This window comes from Oryctolagus cuniculus, chromosome 1, assembly GCF_051225735.1.
Source record: "Oryctolagus cuniculus isolate XC-2025 breed Fujian yellow rabbit chromosome 1, ASM5122573v1, whole genome shotgun sequence".
Taxonomy (NCBI): domain Eukaryota; kingdom Metazoa; phylum Chordata; class Mammalia; order Lagomorpha; family Leporidae; genus Oryctolagus; species Oryctolagus cuniculus.
Window position 1 is genome coordinate 59,826,416 of NC_142867.1, and position 20,789 is coordinate 59,847,204.

The 20,789-nt window shown below is 36.9% G+C and overlaps 2 protein-coding genes across 2 annotated transcripts; both read left to right on the forward strand.

Annotated features, from left to right (window-relative positions):
- The first annotated feature begins 5,046 nt into the window (after nt 1-5,046).
- Nucleotides 5,047-7,843, forward strand: LOC103350212 (pyrin domain-containing protein 1). The gene is made up of 3 exons (XM_008265498.5): nt 5,047-5,169; nt 6,240-6,532; nt 7,134-7,843. The coding sequence occupies exons 2-3, from the start codon at nt 6,250-6,252 to the stop codon at nt 7,256-7,258; spliced, it is 408 nt and encodes a 135-aa protein (XP_008263720.1). The 5' UTR covers nt 5,047-5,169; nt 6,240-6,249; the 3' UTR covers nt 7,259-7,843.
- An 11,155-nt stretch (nt 7,844-18,998) lies between these two features.
- Nucleotides 18,999-20,338, forward strand: LOC100358843 (olfactory receptor 2D3-like). Its single transcript, XM_051823716.3, has one exon. It carries the CDS (start codon nt 19,334-19,336, stop codon nt 20,255-20,257), a length of 924 nt encoding a protein of 307 aa, XP_051679676.2. The 5' UTR covers nt 18,999-19,333; the 3' UTR covers nt 20,258-20,338.
- Nucleotides 20,339-20,789: the final 451 nt, after the last annotated feature.

Genomic DNA, 20,789 nt, shown 5'->3' on the forward strand with positions numbered 1-20,789 from the left:
TAATATTTAGATCTGATAGTGATGTGGGATCACGGAACAAACCACCAACAAAAAATTGGAAAAATAGAACAGAAAAAGAGAATCAATTTATCAGAATAGCAATCCACAATCAGAAATGTCTATGAAAACCAGTGTCAAAGTAATATAATTTGAATTATAATCTGATCAGTTAATATTCTAGAAAGATCCAGTTTAAGGTCACCTCATATTTTTGTGTTTTAACTTCCATGAGTCCTACATATCTACACAGTAAACACTGGAAAAAAATTCATCAAGCTTATGGAAAGGAGAGAGCAAAATTAATCACTTTGAAATATACCAAAGTACTCTGTTATCAGCTATAGAATAGTTGAAACCAGAGTCTTACTTTTTGGGGGTGGTGTTAGTATATAACTAGCCTGGGGCAAAGTAAATATTCAACTCCAGTCATCTCTAACCTTCTACATCCAACTCCTGCTTATTCCATACATGTTGTCCCACCTGGACATGGGGAAAAAGGAGTGGGGAATATTTGTCAATCATGGTATAGAGGCATAGTGATATTTAAGTGCTAAGATATGATCATGGAAATATAAAATTCCTCCCCTCTGCCAAAAATCTTATCCTTGTTAAAGGCCTGTTCACAGCAGTAGCAATTACCCAGTACCTCATGTTTAATTATTAAGAAAATATCATAGGGACTAGCGTGGTGTAGCAGATAAAGTCACTGCCTGCAGTGCTGGCATCCCATATGGGCTCTGGTTCGAGTCCCAGTTGCTTCACTTTCAACCCAGCTCCCTGTTATGGCCTAAGTCCTTGGGCCCCTGCACTCACATGGGAGTCTTGAAGAAGCTCCTGGTTCCTGGCTTCAGATCAGCACAGCTCCGGCTGTTGCAGCCATCTGAAGAGTAAACCAGTGGATAGAAGACCTTTCTCTCTCTCTCTCTCTTTCTGCCTTTGCCTCTCTGTAATTCTGCCTTTCAAATAAATAAATAAATCTTAAAAAATATTATAATGAATAGCAAGAAGCTCAATTTGGAACATAATTTGAAGAAACACAGCAAGTATCAGACACAAAGTGGGAAGGAATTTCGAATCATTAGATTGTGAATTTTTAAACAACTCTGATAAAGATGCTAAAGAATGTAATGGATAAAGGAGACATCAATCAAATTAGATGTGTAATGTAATGGCAGCATAAGAAAGATCCAAAGAGAAATGCCAGAGGGAAAAAAAATACCATAATAAAAGTGAAGAATAGTGTTGCTAGGACTTCTTAATAGAATGGAGACTGATGAAAAAAGAATATCTGGGCTTGAGTTTTTATCAGTGGAAACTTTGAAAATTGGAATTCAAAGAGAACAAAGAGTTCAAACACAGAATAGAATATTGCGAGATCACTATAAAAGGTGTAACATGCACTTTTGAGAATTCCAGACAGAGAAAAGAGAAAGTAACAGAAGTATATGAAGCAAGAGTGACTGAGAATACCCCTAAATTAATGGAAACTCAGAGAATACTAAATAGGATAGATGCCAAAAAATTACAACTAGACACATCAGTTTCAAATGACAGAAAATCAGGGTAAAGAAAAAATTCTGAAAGAAGCCAGAGGTGGCAAGGTGTGGTGGGGCGTGGGTAAATGAGAGGGAGAATGCCTTATCTGCAGAGGAACAAAGATAAGAATTACATATGACTTCTCAGAAACCATGCAAGCAAGAAGACAGTGAAGTAAAATATTTAGAGTGTTGAAATTAAAAAAATCACCAAGCTAGAATTCTGTATCCTATGAATCTTTCATTAAAAACTGAAAAAGAAATATAAGCCTTCTCATACAAACAAAAATAAATGTCAAAAGTTGTATAGAGAGATGGAAAAATCCATTTGTGATATAAATCAATATCTTAAGAATTTTAGCAAATCGAATCTAAAAATACATCACAAAGAGTAATATAACACAACAATATCTAGTGTATTAATCTTCTAAAGAAGAAAAATATATAATATTTTCATTGGTAGAGAAAAGGCATTTGACATTCTACCTTGTAAGAAGTGTTAAAAATTCTCTCAAGAGAAGGAAAATGATATAGATCAGAACGTCAGATCTATAAAGAAAAGGAATTCATTGCAGACAAAATAAATGAAGATAGCATGAAAATATATATTTTTCTTATCCTTTTAAGAAAGTGTTTTATCTATTTTTATTTATCCAAAAGAGATATGGAGAGAAAGAAAGATCTTCCATCTGCTGGTTCATTCCACAAATGCCCACAACAGCCAGGTGTAGGCCAGGCTGCAGCAAGGAACACAAAATCTGTCTGGGTCTCCTATGCTTCTGGCAGGGATTGAAATACGTGAACCATCATCAGTTACATCCCAAAATGCAGTAGAAGAAAGCTGGATTTGCCGTGGAGGAGCCAGGACTCAAATCAGCACTCCTATAAGGGATGTAGGCCTCCCTAATGGCAGCTTAACCTGCTGCACTACAATACTCATCCCGATTTTTCTTATTCTTAATTGATATCATAATACACACCACTGTTTCATTCAATTATGTATTCTTATATGTTATGTGTGTGTATGTTTATATGTAAGTGGAATGAATAACAGCAATGAAACAGGGACATGAGGGATGAATTAGAATGATTTTGTTATTATAAGGTATAATGACATGTAAAATTAACTACTCATGAAGGAGTTTTGAATTATTTGAAAATAGAAATGGATTAGGTTTATGTGTATATCTCAAACACTAACGCAACCACTAAAAATATTACACAAAAATGAAGCAAAACCTGATATGCTAAGAAAGAAAAAAAAGTAAAATCCTATAAAAAGGCATAAAAAGAATGGAAATAAAAAACATGAACAAATATGAGCAAAATACATAAAAACTATAATAACTATGATACTTATTCATATAACTGAATCAAGACTCTTTGGATGTCAATGGTATATCATGGTAGATCAAAAATATTACTGAATTCAATTTTACCTATAGAACATTCATGAAATACTCAAGTATACATTCTTTACAAGCACCAACATAACATTCATCAGTATAGGTCGTATCCTAGGTCATATAGCAAATCGAAAACACATAGAAAAATTGAAGTTATACAGAGAATATTAGCTGGCCATAATGGGAGTAAACAAATAATAATAATAACAGAAAGAAATCAGAAATATACCTAGCCAGTTAGAAATGAAACAACACACTTTAAAGTCATCCATAATTCATATAGGATAGCTCAGAGTAAGTGAAAAAAAAAAAACATGTAGGAGAATAAGAATGAAAATAGAACATACCAGGATTTGTGGGATACAGGTAACAACAATCCTGGGAAGGAAATTTGTGGCACTAAATACATCTATAAGAAAAATAATTTATATTAAGTAAATATGCTATTTTCATACCTCAAAGAAACTAGAAAAAAAAGTCTAGAAAAATAAACCTAAGTCAATTAAATGGAAGAAAATTATGAATATAAGAGCAGAAAACAATAACATGGAAAATAAAAAAACAGAAAAATAAATAAATAAGATAAAATTTTATTATTTGGAAAAACATATTGTTGATAAACTTTTAACAACATTGACAGAGGAAGAAAAAGACTTAAGTCACTATTATTAAAATGATGTAGGCCGGCGCCGCGGCTCACTAGGCTAATCCTCCGCCTAGCGGCGCCGGCACACCGGGTTCTAGTCCCGGTTGGGGCGCCGGATTCTGTCCCGGTTGCCCCTCTTCCAGGCCAGCCCTCTGCTGTGGCCAGGGAGTGCAGTGGAGGATGGCCCAGGTGCTTGGGCCCTGCACCCCATGGGAGACCAGGAAAAGCACCTGGCTCCTGGCTCCTGCCATCGGATCAGCGCGGTGCGCCGGCCGCAGCGCGCCGGCCGCGGCGGCCATTGGAGGGTGAACCAACGGCAAAGGAAGACCTTTCTCTCTGTCTCTCTCTCTCACTGTCCACTCTGCCTGTCAAAAAATAAAAAAAAAAAAAAAAAAAAAAAAAAAATGATGTAGGACATCATAATAGATCCTGTAGCATTATAAAAGAAAAAAATTTACTATCACAAATTCAACAACTTGAAAGAAATGGATCAATTGTTCAAAAATCACAAACTATCAATATTTTAAAATGATGTAGTAGAAAATTTGAATGCTACTATAACCATTAAATAACTGAATTTATAATATATATATAATAGCAAGTCTCCCAGACCAGATAGTTTCACTGGGTAATTTTACCAAACATTCAAAGAAAAATAATCAGTAATTTTACACATTGCTCTTCAGAAAATAGAAGATTAGGGAACACCTCTGCTCTCATTTCATGAGGCTGATATAGGGTACATCAAGAATTTTATGGAAAATGGAATAAAAAGTATAAGTTTATTTTCATGCAAATTTATTAAAATTCATGCATTATTTTTCACAACACATTTTCTGTTGTGAAAAAAATTCTGCACATTAAATTTATTCTGCACCAAAAACTTTCAATTAAGCTTTTAATTCCATTTGTCCATGAACTTATTTAAGTACCTTTGCAATAGCTTGAAAACAAAACCAGATAAAGAAATATGTAAAAATTTTAAGCAATATAATTAAATCTATGTTTACTAGCTCTAGTTTTGGTGTATATTCTTATCGTACCCTCCTACTTTTGTAATAGTAATAATAATTACTATTATAACATTTATAATCTTTATGAAATTTATTTTGTTTAATACCATTTTTTCATTAGGTTAAACTTCAAAAAATACACAAAAAAGTCTTCTCTGAGATCCATTCTCATATGTTTATCTAAAAAACACCTGAAATGTTTCTCTATGCTCCAAACATTTGTATATTGGAAGTTCTTTAGAAACCTTTATCTTTCAGCCATCAATGGTGTCAATTGGTGAATTTCTCCACTATCTCTATAGGCTCTTGGCAGAAGTGACTTCACTTCATTTTCATATTTTATGTCATATTTTGTTGTTCTTATTTCTTTGGAATAGAGTACAACCATTTTTCAGCGTCAGTACTTAGCATATCAGATAAAGTTAGAATATTTTTGTTCCCAAAAGGCTATAAAAACAGTCTGTGTTCCAGTCTTCATAGGAAATTTGGAGCGCTGCTCAAAATTGGAATCTGGGCAAGAAATCTGAAATAGTTTCCTACATATAGAAAATTCCAGGACTTACTATTTGGTGAGTAACCTACTAATTCTTGTATTATAATCTTCTATGTCTACAATCTTCTTTTGCCTATAAAACATATTCACTGTAGATACCTTATAAAAGAAAGGTCGTGCAGTCTTTATTTCTCTATCACTTGCTTATTTCACTTAACATACTATCCACATTGCCACACCAGACAGTGTTTCTTTTTAAGGCTGAATAGCATTCCAGTTTGTATATATGCCAATATAAACATTTTTCTTTATTCATTCATCCACTGATGAGCATTTACATTGTACCTACAGCATGACTATAGAGAATGATTTCACTCAAATGTAGAATCTAAAATGGTCAAACTCTTATAAGCAGAGAATAAATTGGTGTTTGCTGAGGAAAGAGGGAAATAGGGAAGTGCTGTTCAATCATGAAAAATGAGTAAGTTCTAGAAATCTGTACATGGTTAGGAATATAATTTTTTGAAGATTCTATTTATATTTGAGAGGTAGAGTTATAGAGAGAGAAAGAGAGAGACAGAGAGAAAAGTCTTCCATCCACTGGTTCACTCTCCAAATGGCTGCAACAGCTGGAGCTGAGCCAATCTGAAACCAGGAGCCAGAAGCTTCTTGTAGATCTCCCACATGGGTGCAAGGGCCCAAGCACTTGGGCCATCTTTCACACAGTTTTCTCAGGCTATTAGCAGAGAGCTGGATCAGAAGAGGGGCAGTTACGCTGGTGTAGCAGGCAGAGGCTCAGCCTACTACACCACAGCACTGGCCCCATGGAATATAATTACACTTAAAAGTTTATCATTAAAGTAGGTTTCATGTTAAGTGTTACTATGATAATAAAACACACAGACAAAAACACACACCATAGAATAAATGATTTCTTAAAGATTTTCCACTGGACATTGAATCCATTCATGGAATATACATTGACTTTTCCCTTAGACCATGGCTCTTGTTAACATTCATCTGTTAGTTATCTGGATGCCTCTTTTTACCTGATGATTATGAGCATGAAGTAGTAATTGGGAATGAAATTTTGACATTTCAGCAATAAGTCTTTGCTAACCTAATTGGCTTTTAATTCATTAATAGGTACTGGAAAATGGCTGCAAAGTATAAAATGGCACGTGAGCAACTGGCAAATTCTCTTCAAGAACTCGTAGATGAAGAATTGAAGAAATTTAAAAGTAAACTCACCTATGTCAAACTCAAAAAAAGGATTAATAATATTCCCAAAGGGAAAATTATAGATGCTGATAGTGAAGATCTTGCTGAAATCCTGGTCCAACACTATGGGTCAGATTATGCAGTGAAGGTTGTCTTGAAAGTCCTGAAGAAAATTGATCAGAGAAGCTTGGCTGAGATACTCCACCATGAAATCAAGGGTGAGTCAATGCCCCAGACTTTCAAATGCTCTTGCTACTGTCCCATCATATGGCCCCAAAACTCAACGGTAATTTAATTTACTCACCAAGGAGTCTTGATTAAATGCCTATGCATTGGCCTAACTTTTTCTGTCATTATCATGCATTTTAGATCATGATAAGTCATCCCCAGGGCTATGTCTCTTTTTGATAATAATTTGATTATTTCTAGTTAATTATATTGTTTAATATGCTGTTAAAACTAATCAATAATCAAAAATTAAGGAGCATTTTCATTAGATCATATAGCATTTTCACAGAGATTTGTATACATAAAAGTGGCATAGAACATAAAATCTGTGTGTGGCTTATTTGACCTCTACAGCAACAGAAATGGAAAATGTTCAAACCTCAAATTTGAATACCTGAAAACATCCAAACACTAGATAAAAAAGCCAAAGGGCCATGGACAGTTAAGGATAGTAGGAGGTAGAGTAACAAGCTAAGGCCATATTGGTTTTATTCTAACAAAATGAGGGGTAAACTATTTTAGTTCCTAGTTAGGGTAGTATTATTTACGAGGGACTGTTAAATGATATTTTTTATAAATCTGAATTTTTAGAAAGAAGAAAATATAGCAAACAAGAAGATGATGAAACAGATGAAGATGATGATGAGGATGAAACTGATGAAGAATCAACTGATGAAGAATCAAGTGATGATGATGATGATGATGACGACGACTGAAAAGTAAAACCTTTCCAACAAAAAAGTCAGAGCATATTTTCTTTCATTGCTTTGTATGGGATGTGGAGACAAATGTAAAACTTATGATATTTGATTCAGTTTTAATTTCTATGTTGCATTTACACTTTTTATTTCTCTAGTATTTCCGAACTGTATAATCATATTTAGTCAGAGTAAAACTTATGAGAGATTTTAAATTCATGTTTCTAGAAGTTAAAATTTTAGGTCATGTAAGAATTAATCAATCTTTTAGATAATAAAAGATTTGTCTTACATGTGGTCGGCATTATGGCACAGTGTATTAAGCTGCTGCCTGTGATGTTGGTGGCCCATTTCAGAATGCTGGCTTGAAGTGGAGCAGTCAGGATTCCAACTGGCACTCATATGGAATGCCAGTGTTGCAAGTGGCAGCTTACCCTCCTGAGCCAAAAAACTGGCCCTCATACTAATTTCTTTATTGAACAGTAACTTGACCACACACCTTTTTTTCCCTTTTAAACATGCTGTTATATTCTTTAACAAGCCTGAGAATTGTCCAAATGTTTGTTTTCAGCTTCCCAGAATAAATTTTGTCTTTAAACAGTGTGTTTTTTTCACATTTTTCTAGAAGCAATTAAGCGAAACCATGCAGCACTCTACTCGAGATTTCTTCTGCCAAATACCACAATTCATCACTCTTAAGTTCTTTCATCTACAAAGTTCTAGCACAGACACAATTCAGCTCATTTCATAACAAAAATGACCTTTTCTCCAATTTCCAATACATTGTCCCATATTTCTGAGGAGTCATGAGTAGTGTTTGCTAACCTTCAGTAATCTCTAGGAAGACTTGGGGAGCTGTTGGCCTCAATAAGCTGTGTACTTTTCACCAAATTTCAGAATGCACATCGCCCCGTCTTAGGAGAAAATTTGTCCTTGTCCCATTCTTCACCATCAACAAAAGTTCTGACTCTGGGTATTGAGGGTAAGGGATCCAAAATTCATTTTGCAGGAACACGACCAACAACCATCCCTCACTGTAGGGCCTGTGAGCCATGAATACAAATAACTGGAGACTCCTCCAGTCCTTCCATCCCTCTTCCCATGGTTCTCCGTTTCTCCCAGCAGAGTCTATGACATAAATGGGTTCCATCATTTTGTGCTTCCTTTGCCAAATTTGCATATATTCCCTGACTCATCACAGCAATCTTTCATGGGGCTGTTTGTAGGATTCTTGTATTGTGAAGAATAGAGCTATGGGATACATGTTAGCCTAGTTGTTAAGATACCACTTGGGATGCCTACATTCCATATCGAAGTGCCTGGGTTTGAGTCCTTGATCTGCCTCTGATTCTAGCTTACTTCAGAGGGCACACCCCCAGCTTGCCTAAGAACCACACACTTGGCTCCATCATTTAAAGATCCCATACTACGTCTAGATATTGTCACTCTGGAAAGCAAGCTTTCAGTACACAAATCTAAGGGAACAAACCATATCTTGTACAAAAAGTTGAGTGTGTGAAACAGCTTTGAGAAGAGTATGGTTCTATCAGTGGCTATCAGTGTGGGTCATGCTTAAGAGAATTATCATGCACACATGACTTAGAAAATTACTTGCAGAGTTAATGTGATAAATGCACATCGATGAAGTCATATTATAATAGTATTACCCTAAAGTAGTCAAGAACCACAATACCAAACTAATTATTTGGACCTACCCAATTCTGAGATTTGTTAAGTGGTATAGTTGAAAATTCAGAATGTGAAAAATGTTTCATGATATGAGATTGTACAAAGAATATAATTTGCATCACAGTGGAGCTATGATCTGCAGAGGTCTGTAAATCCCATTGGAATAGACAAACCTGTGCAGAGACACAAGAAAAATTTATGCTTCTGACTTTCCAAAAACTGAAAATGTCATGCCACCATCCCTTTGTAACCAGGAAGACTGCTGACTTCTTAGTTTAAAAAGATATTAGTGGGGCCGGTGCTGTGGTAAAGTGGGTAAAGCCACGGCCTGTAGCGCTGGCATCCCATATGGGCACTGGTTTGAGTCTCCGCTGCTCCACTTCCCATCCAGCTCTTTGCTACAGCCTGGGAAAGCAGTAGAAGATGTTCCAAGTCCTTAGGCCCCTGCACCCACGTGAGAGACCTGGAGGAAGCTCCTGGCTCCTGGCTTCGGATCAGAGCAGCTCTGACCATTGTGGGCATCTGGGGAGTGAACCAGCCAGCGGATGGAAGATCTCTTTCTCTCTGCCTCTCCTTCTCTCTCTTTGTACCTCTGACTTTCAAATAAATAAATAAATATTTTTTAAAAAGATATTAGTGTAAAGTTTTAGAAAGTTTTAACTAATAGAGGTCTAGCAGCCTCTAACATTTCATATCTCACATTTCTATTTAAGTTACAAAAATAAAGCCACAAATCAGTTAGAGTATGACTGTGGGGTTGGCATCTTTCAATGAACCACTTTGTAGTTGTCTGTGACCAGAAGTTTTTAGAAATTTCTATAGCAATTTGATAGTCATTATGTTTAATCTAAGAATTTTGAAAGTGGAGTTTTACCTTGTATTTTTTTGTTTTCATTTTCAATTCACTTTTAGGAGTTCAAGTGTATATTTTATAAAAGCAGTAGTCTACAATATTTGGGGATTATATTAAAAGAATTAAAAATGGCTCTTTACTACAAATTTTTTGAGAAGAGGTGTCATGATGTATTATAAATCCCAGTGGCTTCTCTTAGACATATTGCTGGCATATGATCCTTTAAAGCATACATTTTGTTGCTTGTACATGATGGCTATATCCAATTAATAATTCCCCAGACTAAATCACAGGCAATAAAAATAATAATAGGGGTGAATGCTTTGGTACAGTGGAGTAAGCCAGTGTTTGGGACAGTTGCATCCAATAATGGAGTGTCAGTTGGAGTCCTGGCAATCCGATCCAGCTTCCTACTAATGTGCCAGGGAGGCAGCAGATGATGGCCCATGTGCTGGGGTTCCTGCCATCTGCATTGAAGACTTGGGTGGAATTCCTGGTCCCTGATTTCTGTCTGGCCTAGCCCTGTCCCTTGTGGACATTTGAGAGTTAGCCAGTGGATGGAAGATCTCTCCCTCTGTTCTGGTGCTCTGCTTTTAGGTTAAACAAATCTTTAAAACTGTAATAGATAAGTGGGTTATATCAAATGAAAAAAAATTACACAACAAAAGACAGAGTTAAGAGACATCCCACAGGTTGAGAGGCAATATTTGCAAATCATAATCTGATAAGGAGCTAATATCCAAAATACATAATGAAGTGAAACAACCAAATACAATTTATCTTCTAAAACACTTATTTTATTGAAAATAAAATACAGAAACACCAAATTCTCAAAGGATCTTAAAGACATTTCTCAAAAGAAGAATGAGAAACAGATATATGAAAAAGTCAGAAAATTACTAATTATGAGAGAAATTCAAACCCAAAACCACAGTGATATATCATTTTACATCCATTGGAATGGCTATTACATAAAAATAACAATTCTTTACAAAGATGTGGAAAAATTAAGAACCCCAGCATACTATCAGCAGCAAATGGAACCATCATATGATCTAACAATACCATTTCTGGACATATATCCAAAGGATATGAAATTAGTGCTGTAAAAAGATATCAAAATTCCCATATTCATTGCATCATTAGTCACAGTAACCAAGACATGCAGTGAGCCTGTTTCCAAAACTCAAATGAATACTATTCAGCCTTCAGAAAAAAAGAAAATCCTGTTATTTGCAACAAAATGAATGAAATGAGAGAATCTTATGCTAAGTGAAATGAAACAGCAAGACAAAGAAAATATAGCACAATGATATCACTTATATGTGTATCTAACATAACATATCTCATAGAAGCAGGCAATAGAGTGATGATTATCAGATGCTAGTGGCTGGGGGAGTGGGGAAATGTTTGTGAAGGGATACAGAGCTGCAATTAGGCAGGAGGTATGAATGATACCTGTTTAAAGTTGTGGATTGTTAATTAGCTTGATTCAGTCTTACCGCATTGTATACATATATCATAATATCACTTTGCATCCCATCATTATATAAAAATAACGTTGAATAAACTTTGCATTAGTTTCCTACGGCTACGATAGAAAATCACTACAGAGGCTGGCGCTGTGGTATAGAAAGTTAAGCTGCTGCCTGAGTGCCGGCAATCCATGTGGGCACTGGTTCGAGTACTGGCTGTTCCACTTCTCTATCCATCTCCCTGCTAGTGTTTCTGGGAAAGCAGCAGAAGATGGCCCAAATACTCGGACACTTGTACCCACGTAGGAGACCTGGAAGAAGATGTGGCTCCTGCCTTCAGCCTGGCCCAGCCCTGGCTGTTGCAGACACTGAACCAGCAGATGAAGATTCTCTCTCTCTCTCTCTCTCTCTCTCTCTGTGTGTGTGTGTGTGTATCCTCCATCTCTCTCCCTTCTCTCTCTTCATCTCTGTCTTTCAAATAAATAAATAAATAAAGAGGAAAATCACTACAAACTTTGCGTTTTAAAATAACAAACATTTACTTTCTCATAATTTCAGAGACCCAAAGCCCAAATCAGGCTGTCAGCAGGCCAAGTCCTCTCCAGAGCTCCTAGCGAATGAGCCTTCTCTCCTGAAACATGGTGGGGGTTGGTCCGGCCTTTTTCCCTTTGCTCTTCTTTATCCTCCCTGCCTTTCATCCCCGTGCTAGGTGCCCTTCAATTTAACCCAAAGCTTATTGTGGGTTGCAGCTTGTTGCCATGCCATTCTAAGCAGGGTCAAGCTCGCCCTAAAACAAAGGGAGGAGATGTGGCCGATCCTAGCAGTTAACCCGAGCTCAGGCAAATTTCTTTGCACCTTCGCCTTCTGCCAATCATGTAAACTGCCCCTGGGTGTGGCCCATGCCCCCCCTGGAGAGCTACCTTCAAGCTGATTGACGAGGCGTATTGGCACCAGTATCAGTTCCGTCCTTTAGTTAGTGTTCCCCTCAGTTAGTTACGCACCTCTCCCTGCCCTTTAAAAGCATATGTGGCTGTGAATAAAGTCAGAGAGAGAGAGAGAGAATGAGCCTTCTCTGAGTCTTCCAGCTTCAGTGGCTACAGGTTTATCTTTGCTTTGGAGACATCACCCCAGCCTCTGCCTCTGCCTTACATGTCTTCCCTCTGTCTCTGTGTCCTTCTCTCATGCAAAGGACACTTGTCATTGGATTTAGAGCCCAGGCTAACCCAAAATGGTCTCATCTCAGTATTTTCATTAATTATATATGCAAAAACATTTACTTCTAAATTGTACACATTCAGACCTTCAAAGAGGACATCTTTTTAGTATTAACAACTCAACCCATTAACAGCTTTGTAAGCTGTGAAAGAGTGATAGATTTTTAAAATATATATATATATATTAAATAGCAATCTATCCTATATTGTACTCAGAAAGGCCCCATTTAGTATTGTATGGAGAATGGATTATAAGTGGACAAACATGGAAGTGAGAAAGTCAGTAAGATTTAGACTGATTACAGTGACTCAGAATGAATCAACAAAGGTTGTGGCAATGGAGAGGCAGAGGAGATGGTAAGACAATTGGGCATGCAATGTGACAAAGCCAGGTGGGAAGAAATATCCTTGCTAAACCTTTGGCCTGAGCCATGCTACAGACAATAGGGAAGACTCAAATGGGAAAAGTAGGTGGGGAAATCGAGACTTATTTACATGGCCTGTAATTACATGCTGATTCAGTTCTTACCCCACCCTCGATAAAACCCTCATTTAACAATTATGACATCTTGGGCTACACCAGGCACCTCTAGTGTTTTATTTTGTTTTTCTTTTTCTTTTTTTTTTTCTTGGCAGAAGACAGTTGTTTCTGTCTTGATTGTTCACAGATATACACAATGGTCTGGAAATCCCCTGGAGATTCTTGATTGGGAGGCATCGTCCAGAAGATGCTGAATATACTGATGTCACCAGCCTTTTACATTGTCATTATTGAAAATTCTACTCTAAAATTTCTGAAAAAGTAATTGGAGAATCCAGGGTGGTTTGAGAAACATCAGTGTAGTAGCTGACCTCACAGGAGATTCAGGTATTTCAGATTGGGATTTTAATAAAAAATGCCCTAGGGATCTCTCCTTGTAGAAAGGTTACAAAACTTGACAGCACAGATTGCTCCTGGGAACGCCCTGTTTACAATAGCTTTTAGAACCTTAGAATCCTCCAGGCTGGTTCCTTAGTGAATTTGAGCTGGATCTTTTCATAAACTGGTGCTTCTTGGGATGGGATAGAATAAAGCTAACAGTCAGATCATCTCCCAATCCCAGCATATTTGACAAACGACAGCGGAGGTTCCTAGTGAAATAAACAGGCTGCAGAGAGCACAGCTTTCTTCACCTGTAACTTCTCTCTTACAGTTTCAGCGCTCATTGTCCAGTACTTGTCTCATGCCAGCCCCCCAGGTGAGAGTGGGTACGGTGCTGAGTGGAAGGCATCCAGTTTTAAGGCTTCTGTAAGCTTGATTCTGTTCGTGAAGGAGGGCTTTCCCTTTCTCTCTCCTATGCCTCTCTCTTAACCAGGTGGCTTTTAGAATGGATGCTCCTTATGAATCCCGTTCTGCATCTCCCCAAGAGAGGGCTGAGTCTTTGTCAAGGATGCCAGGGTGTCAGTAAGTGCTGTGAGCTCACATGGCCTCTCCTTAGGCACTGGAGGCCAAGGCGGAAGATTCTGCTCTGCCCTTGCTGTTTCAGGGCTCCCCCTTCAAGGCTCCCTTCTTTGTATTGAGCCACTTCACTTTGGGCACTGGGAGCAGGCAGGAGCAGGACAGAACTTGAGCCTCCAATCCAGGGAACAGACGGACCCTCTGCGCCAGGATGCTGATCTGCATGCACAGGCATTCAGCTTTCCTGTCCTTAGTCCCTTGTCACCAGGAACTCATTCTACTTCATTGAGACAAGGTTGATAGTGAGATTTTAAGCTCTCTTTAACATGATGATCCATCCTGAGAGTTCTAAGTCAATATTTTCCCATTCTAGGCCAGTGATGTAGGTCTCAGCAATAAACCTAGCCCCACCTTCTCACTCACACTTCTTTGAAGAAGTATATGTGGTGGTGTGGGAGTGTCAGCATGAATCCGTTTATTCATTCCTTTAACCAACTTTTATTCAGCTTCTACCATGTGTCAAAGAATACTGAAATACAGATAGAGAGATAAGTGATATATGTTACCACACACTGAAGCAGCAACACAGTCCAAGAAGATGAACAGGTGAAGAGCTAACTAAAGGACAATGTAACACCTGTATTCAAGGCAGTATGTGACAATATTTCTGTGGACATTGTGAAGATTAAGGTCAATTTTGGATTGTATAGTAAGTAAAGAACTTTACACAGAAGTTAAAGTAAAGTTGACTCTCAGTGATTATTAGTTGGTTAAACTTAAAAGAGTCAGAATGTTCCTGTGAATGTCTATGATGTTTAGACAGTGTTTGGTTCAGAGCAACTCTGGCCATTGTGGCCAATTGGGGAGTGAATCATCAGATAGAACACTTCTCTCTCTCTCTGCCTCTCTCTGTGTAACTCTGACTACCAAATAAATCAATAAATCTTTTTAAAAAATAAAGTTAATTGAAAATAGATCTTAGTGAAAAATAAGAGTGGAAATAGTAGCGGATGACAAAGAAGGACGGGAGTGGTGGCAGGGGGCAGGCAGTGATGGCAGTGTTTTTGGCAAGGAAGAAGTGAAAACTTATGCTGTCTTCTTTTGTCTGTGGTCTCACTCTCCAGTTTCAGTCATCTGTGATCAAGGATGACGAGGGATGAGTACAGTACAATAAGATTTAGAGAGACAGAGAGAGAGAGAATATATACCTAATTTTATAAATATTCTGTTATTAGCAATTTTTGTTACTCTCTTACTGTGCCTAATTTATAAGTTGAGTATTAGCATATATACATATATATATATATATATATAATAACAGAGTATATATAGGGTTTGGAGTGATCCACAGTTTCAGGCATCCACTTTGGGTCTTGGATTGTGTCCCCTGTGGAAGAGAGGAGATTATATAAAGGAATACTATTCAACCTTAAATAAGGAGGAGATCCTTTCATTTGCAAAATCATGTATGAAATGAGATTATTGCATTAACTGAAATAAACCAGGCATAGAAAGGCAGATACTGAATGATCTCAATTATATGTGGAATCTAAAAATATTTGCAAATATTTTCCATATATATGTACATATATAATTTGTTCATAGTAGAATTCACTACACAGAAAGGTGAGATTTTTCATTTTTAAGGTCACTACTATTTTCTTTTTCTTTCTCTCTAATTTTTGGTAAGTGCTTAGAAAACTTTTACCACTTGAAGATTGCATGGATATATAGCTACACAGATGATTCAAAGTAGATAGATGACAGATAAAAGACTGTAATTTCATAGAAAGATAATTTTAAAAATTAAGCCATTAGTGATTTGTGGATTAATTATTGCATACATATATGTTGTTGTATGTATGTACACATATATGAACACAAACATAGGTACACAATTTTATAACATGAATAAGTATGTTTTGTTAAGTAATATTTTTAACCCAGAAATCTTTTATTTAAGGGATACAAGCTTCACAATTTTCATAATTTAGGAAATAGTGATTCTTCCTACCCTACCCCCCCTGCCACCACTCCCGTCCTTCTTTGTCATCCGCTACTATTTCCACTCTTATTTTTCACTAAGATCTATTTTCAATTAACTTTATTTTTTAAAAAGATTTATTGATTTATTTGGTAGTCAGAGTTACACAGAGAGAGGCAGAGAGAGAGAGAAGTCTTCCATCCGATGATTCACTCCCCAATTGGCCACAATGGCCAGAGCTGCTCTGAGCCAAAGCCAGGAGCCAGGAGCTTCAAGTCCTTAGCTGAAAGCTGGATCAGAAGTGAAGCATCCAGGTCTCTAACCAGTGCCCATGTGGAATGCTGGGGCTTCAGGCCAGGGAGTTACCCCGCTGTGCCAAAGCGCTGGCCCCATATTTTCAATTAACTTTACACACATAAGATTAACTTTACTAGGTAAAGAGTTTAACAAATAGTATGAGAAAAAAAAATCTGTTCCTTAACATTTGAGATAAGTGCTGTTCACTGTTCAAAATCATCGCAAGATGATACCTTCATCATATATTAACGTTTCATTCATACTAGGCTCAATTTCCCTTCTAATATATATATATATATACTATATTAATAATATATATTAATAATATATACTATATTAATAGGAATAAATTATAACACATATTATATGTTATGGGATATATTTCTTCTCAGTTTCCTTTTTAACTTTATTTCTAAAATGTTTAGTGTATTTGCCATTATACTCATATGATGTGATGTCATATTTGATACATGTATACCTGTGTATTGATCAAATCTGAGTAAATAGCATCTTTTACCTCAAATACTTACAATTCCTTGTAGAGTGAAGATTCAAAATTCTCTGTTCTCACTATTTAAAAATATACAATAAACTATTGTTAGCTATAGTCACTCTATTGTGCTATAGAAATTAGAACTCTATTTTCCAATCTAATTTTATTTTTGTACCAGTTAACTCCTCCCCCACATTCCATAGCTTCTAGTAAGCACTATTCTATTCTCAACTTTTTTGAGATCAACTTTGTAAGCTTCTACAGATGTGTAAGAACATGTGGTATTTCTCTGCGTTCCTAGATTATCTCATTTAACATGATGTCCAACAGTTCCATTCACGTTGCCACCAATGACAGTAGTTCATGCCTTTTATGCCTGAACAATGTTTCTTGTGTGTATGTACACACCAAATTTTCTTTATTCATTTATCTATTGATGGACACCTGGTTTGATTGCATATTGTAGCCATGGTGAATAGTGTTATAATAAACATCGTCATTTTTCTTTTTATACCTCATTTTTACTATAAAATTATTTACATAGAAAAATTTAGAATAATCTTGCTAAATCCCTTTACCCAAAACCCCGTGAACTTGGATGAGATTTCACTGAATCTATACATTAGTTTAGGAAAATTAGTATCTTTGTAACACTGCAGATATTACATTTCAGTTTTCTTCAAATACATTGTGAATTCTTCTTAAGTACATACCTTGTTTAGTAATTGTGTTCCTCTTGTGAAGAAAATTTTCTGAAATATTTATTTGTTTATTTTGACATATAACACAGGAATATTCAATTATTCATCTTATATCAAACTACGTTTCTGCAGTACTACATTACTTGCAGGGCTTGAATTTGCTCTTATTCCTAGTTTTTACATGTAGTCAAATTATCACCAAATAATGTCAGTTTTCTCATTATTTATTCCTGGAATTCTTTTATCATTTGGACAAGACATGTACAGTGTTGAAAATAACTTTTTAAAGATGCCTGTTGTTGCATCTACTGATACTGCTGCCATTGATTTAGGATGATTAGCTCTAATCATTGCCATTATATGCAAGAAGTGGATGTGAGGACTTGTGTAAGTGTCTCTACAGTCAACATGTGAAAATGAAACAGTGGTTCTATGGGTGATGAATTTCCTGGGTTTTTGCTTGTATAGGCAAGATTTTATTTTTTTGTTTGTTCTGAAGAATATCTTTTCTGGATATAGTGTTCTTGGCTAGCAGTACTTCTTTTTCAGCATTCTGAATATACTGCCCCATTCTCTGTTGGCCTGCAATGTTAACTAATGGAGATTCCATTATATATGACTTGATGTGTTCCTCTTGCTACTTTTAGGATTCTCTTCATCTTTCAGTTTTGACAGATCGATTACAATGTGTCTTGGAGCGAATTGCTTTGATTTGAGTGTAATTGGGAATCTCTCAGCTTATTGGAGCTGGATGTCCATTTGTCTCCCAAGACTAAAGCAATTTTCAGCCATGTTTTATTAAATATATTCTCTGTGTGCCTCTCTCTCTCTCTCTCTCTCTCTCTCCCTCTCATGCCCTCCCTCCCTCCCTCTTCTCCAATACAGCAAAATTTTATGTATTTAATGGTGTCCATAGGTCTTGCAGGCTTTTTTCACTTTCTTCCCTTCTTCCCCCTCTGGCTGGGTTCATTTGAAAGGCCCGTCCTCAGGTTCAGAAATTCTTTCTTCTACTTGATATAGTATATTGTGATGACTCTCAATTATATTTTTTATTTCATTCAGAGTTACAGAATACAAAATACTGAGAGTTAGGCTTACAAGAACTATTTGGGAATCATTTTGACTTTTTTTTTTAAATTAGCTATTTACTAGGGAAAATGTTAGCTATCTTATACAGTATTAAAGAAGATTGAACTAAAAATGCAAATAAAAAGAAAGGATTAATAGTATTGGCTGGCATCAGAAAAGCACCCAATATATGAAATGAATATTACTATTGCCAACAGACTCAGTACAACGAGAAATACAAGAGTGTAGAGCATAGATTGGGGGATATTTAAAGGATGCTACTGATACAATCAAAGCGGTTAAGCCGTTTTTGTCTATGCTTCTCTGCACCTCGACAACTTAAACATGAATGACAGAAGAATATGGGCAACAGTCTGGATCACAGCCATTTTCTTCTCCTCAATTTTCCACACCTTGCCCAGAGTATACCTGCAGGATAACATATAACTGCAACGAAAAAATCTGTCATAAATGTTTTCAAATTTCTGTGGCATAAAAATATAACTGATTTAAAGCAAGATGATTTTTTTTTGCTCCCAAACCCACATAAAGGAAGAGTGCAGTGTAAGCAGCATTGACATCTTCCAAGGACTGCAAGTCATGAAGTGGTTTGTCCTAAGCTTAGTCATGTGGCATAAAGATGGTGATTTCACCCACAGTGGTTTTAAAAAGAGAAACAAAATCATAAAAGTTTTTGATTGTCAGAACAACCAAGCACAAAAGAAAATAGTCTGCTGACTGTGGCAGCTAGTAAGACGCAGAAATCAATAGCCCACTTTAGATACTGATTAGGAAAATTTCTAAGTCATTCATAATTTTCTAAGTAACTGAGTCATGTGTTTATTTTCTCATTGTCCACGCATAAAAAGAAATAAACATCCATGGGAGAGGAGAACCAGTCCTCCGTGACTGAATTTGTCCTCCTGGGCCTTTCCCAGGATCCAGAGACACAAGTGCTGCTCTTCTTCCTCTTTCTGAGCATCTACCTGCTGACCGTGCTGGGAAACCTGCTGATCCTCACGCTCCTTCACATCGACTCCAGACTCCACACACCTATGTACTTTTTCCTGAGAAACCTGTCCTTTGCTGATCTCTGCTTTTCGACTACCACAGTGCCCCAGGTGCTAGTCCACCTCCTGGTGAAAAGGAAAACCATTTCCTTCGCTGGGTGCTCCACACAGATACTCGTTTTGCTCCTGGCTGGGTGCACAGAGTGTGCACTGCTGGCAGTGATGTCCTATGACAGGTACGTGGCTGTCTGCAAGCCCCTGCACTACTCCAGCATCATGACACACTGGGTGTGTGTCCAGCTGGCTGCAGGGTCCTGGGTCAGTGGAGCCTTTGTGTCCCTGGTGGACACCACGTTCACACTGCGTCTGCCCTACAGAGGGAAGAATATCGTTAACCATTTTTTCTGTGAACTTCCTGCTGTCCTGAAGCTGGCTTCAGCAGACACCTACAGCACAGAAATGATCATCTTTGCCATGGGTGTGGTGATGCTCCTCGCTCCTGTCTCCCTCATCCTCATCTCTTACTGGAATATCATCTCCACTGTGATCCGGATACAGTCTGGGGAGGGGAGGCTCAAGGTTTTTTCTACCTCTGGGTCCCATCTCATTGTCGTTGGTCTCTTCTATGGCTCAGGAATATTTGCCTACATGAGGCCAAACTCCAAGGTAATGAATGAGAGGGACAAAATGATCTCTGTGTTCTACTCAGCGCTGACACCCATGCTGAACCCCATCATTTATAGTTTTAGGAACAAAGATGTAAAAGAGGCTTTCAAGAAATTAATTGCAAAATAGCATTTTTGTATGTAGTGATCTCTGTTACAACCAGTTAAAGATGTAAAGAGAAGCGATTTTTTGTAGGTTAGTTTCATTTATATCCCGTTTCATCTTTTTTTTCTTCATTCTATTTTCCTGTTTCTTATATTTCATATACTCCTAGATCAGTTTGACAAATTTTCCATTCAACATATATATTATCATATCTCAAGTAAAAGGAGTTCTAAAAAAACAAAGTAAGATTATTGATAGGCACTGAAAAGATACGAATAAAATAAAGAAAGGAACATGGAAAATGAGACGAAAGAAAGAAAGGAGGAACCAAGAAAGAAGGAATGGAGGGATGGAGGAAGGTGAAGAACCAGTAGCTACTCTAATTTCCAACAGTGATAAAATTAAAAAACAAGGCATATAATTATGAGGACACATCAAATACTTTGTAGAGAATGGAGCTTTAAAATAAGTTTGTTTAGGTGAATGAAAGTATGAAATTCATATATGTTTTTTTCAGATTACATTTTCTGTAAAGTTTTTGAAATGCTTTCATATA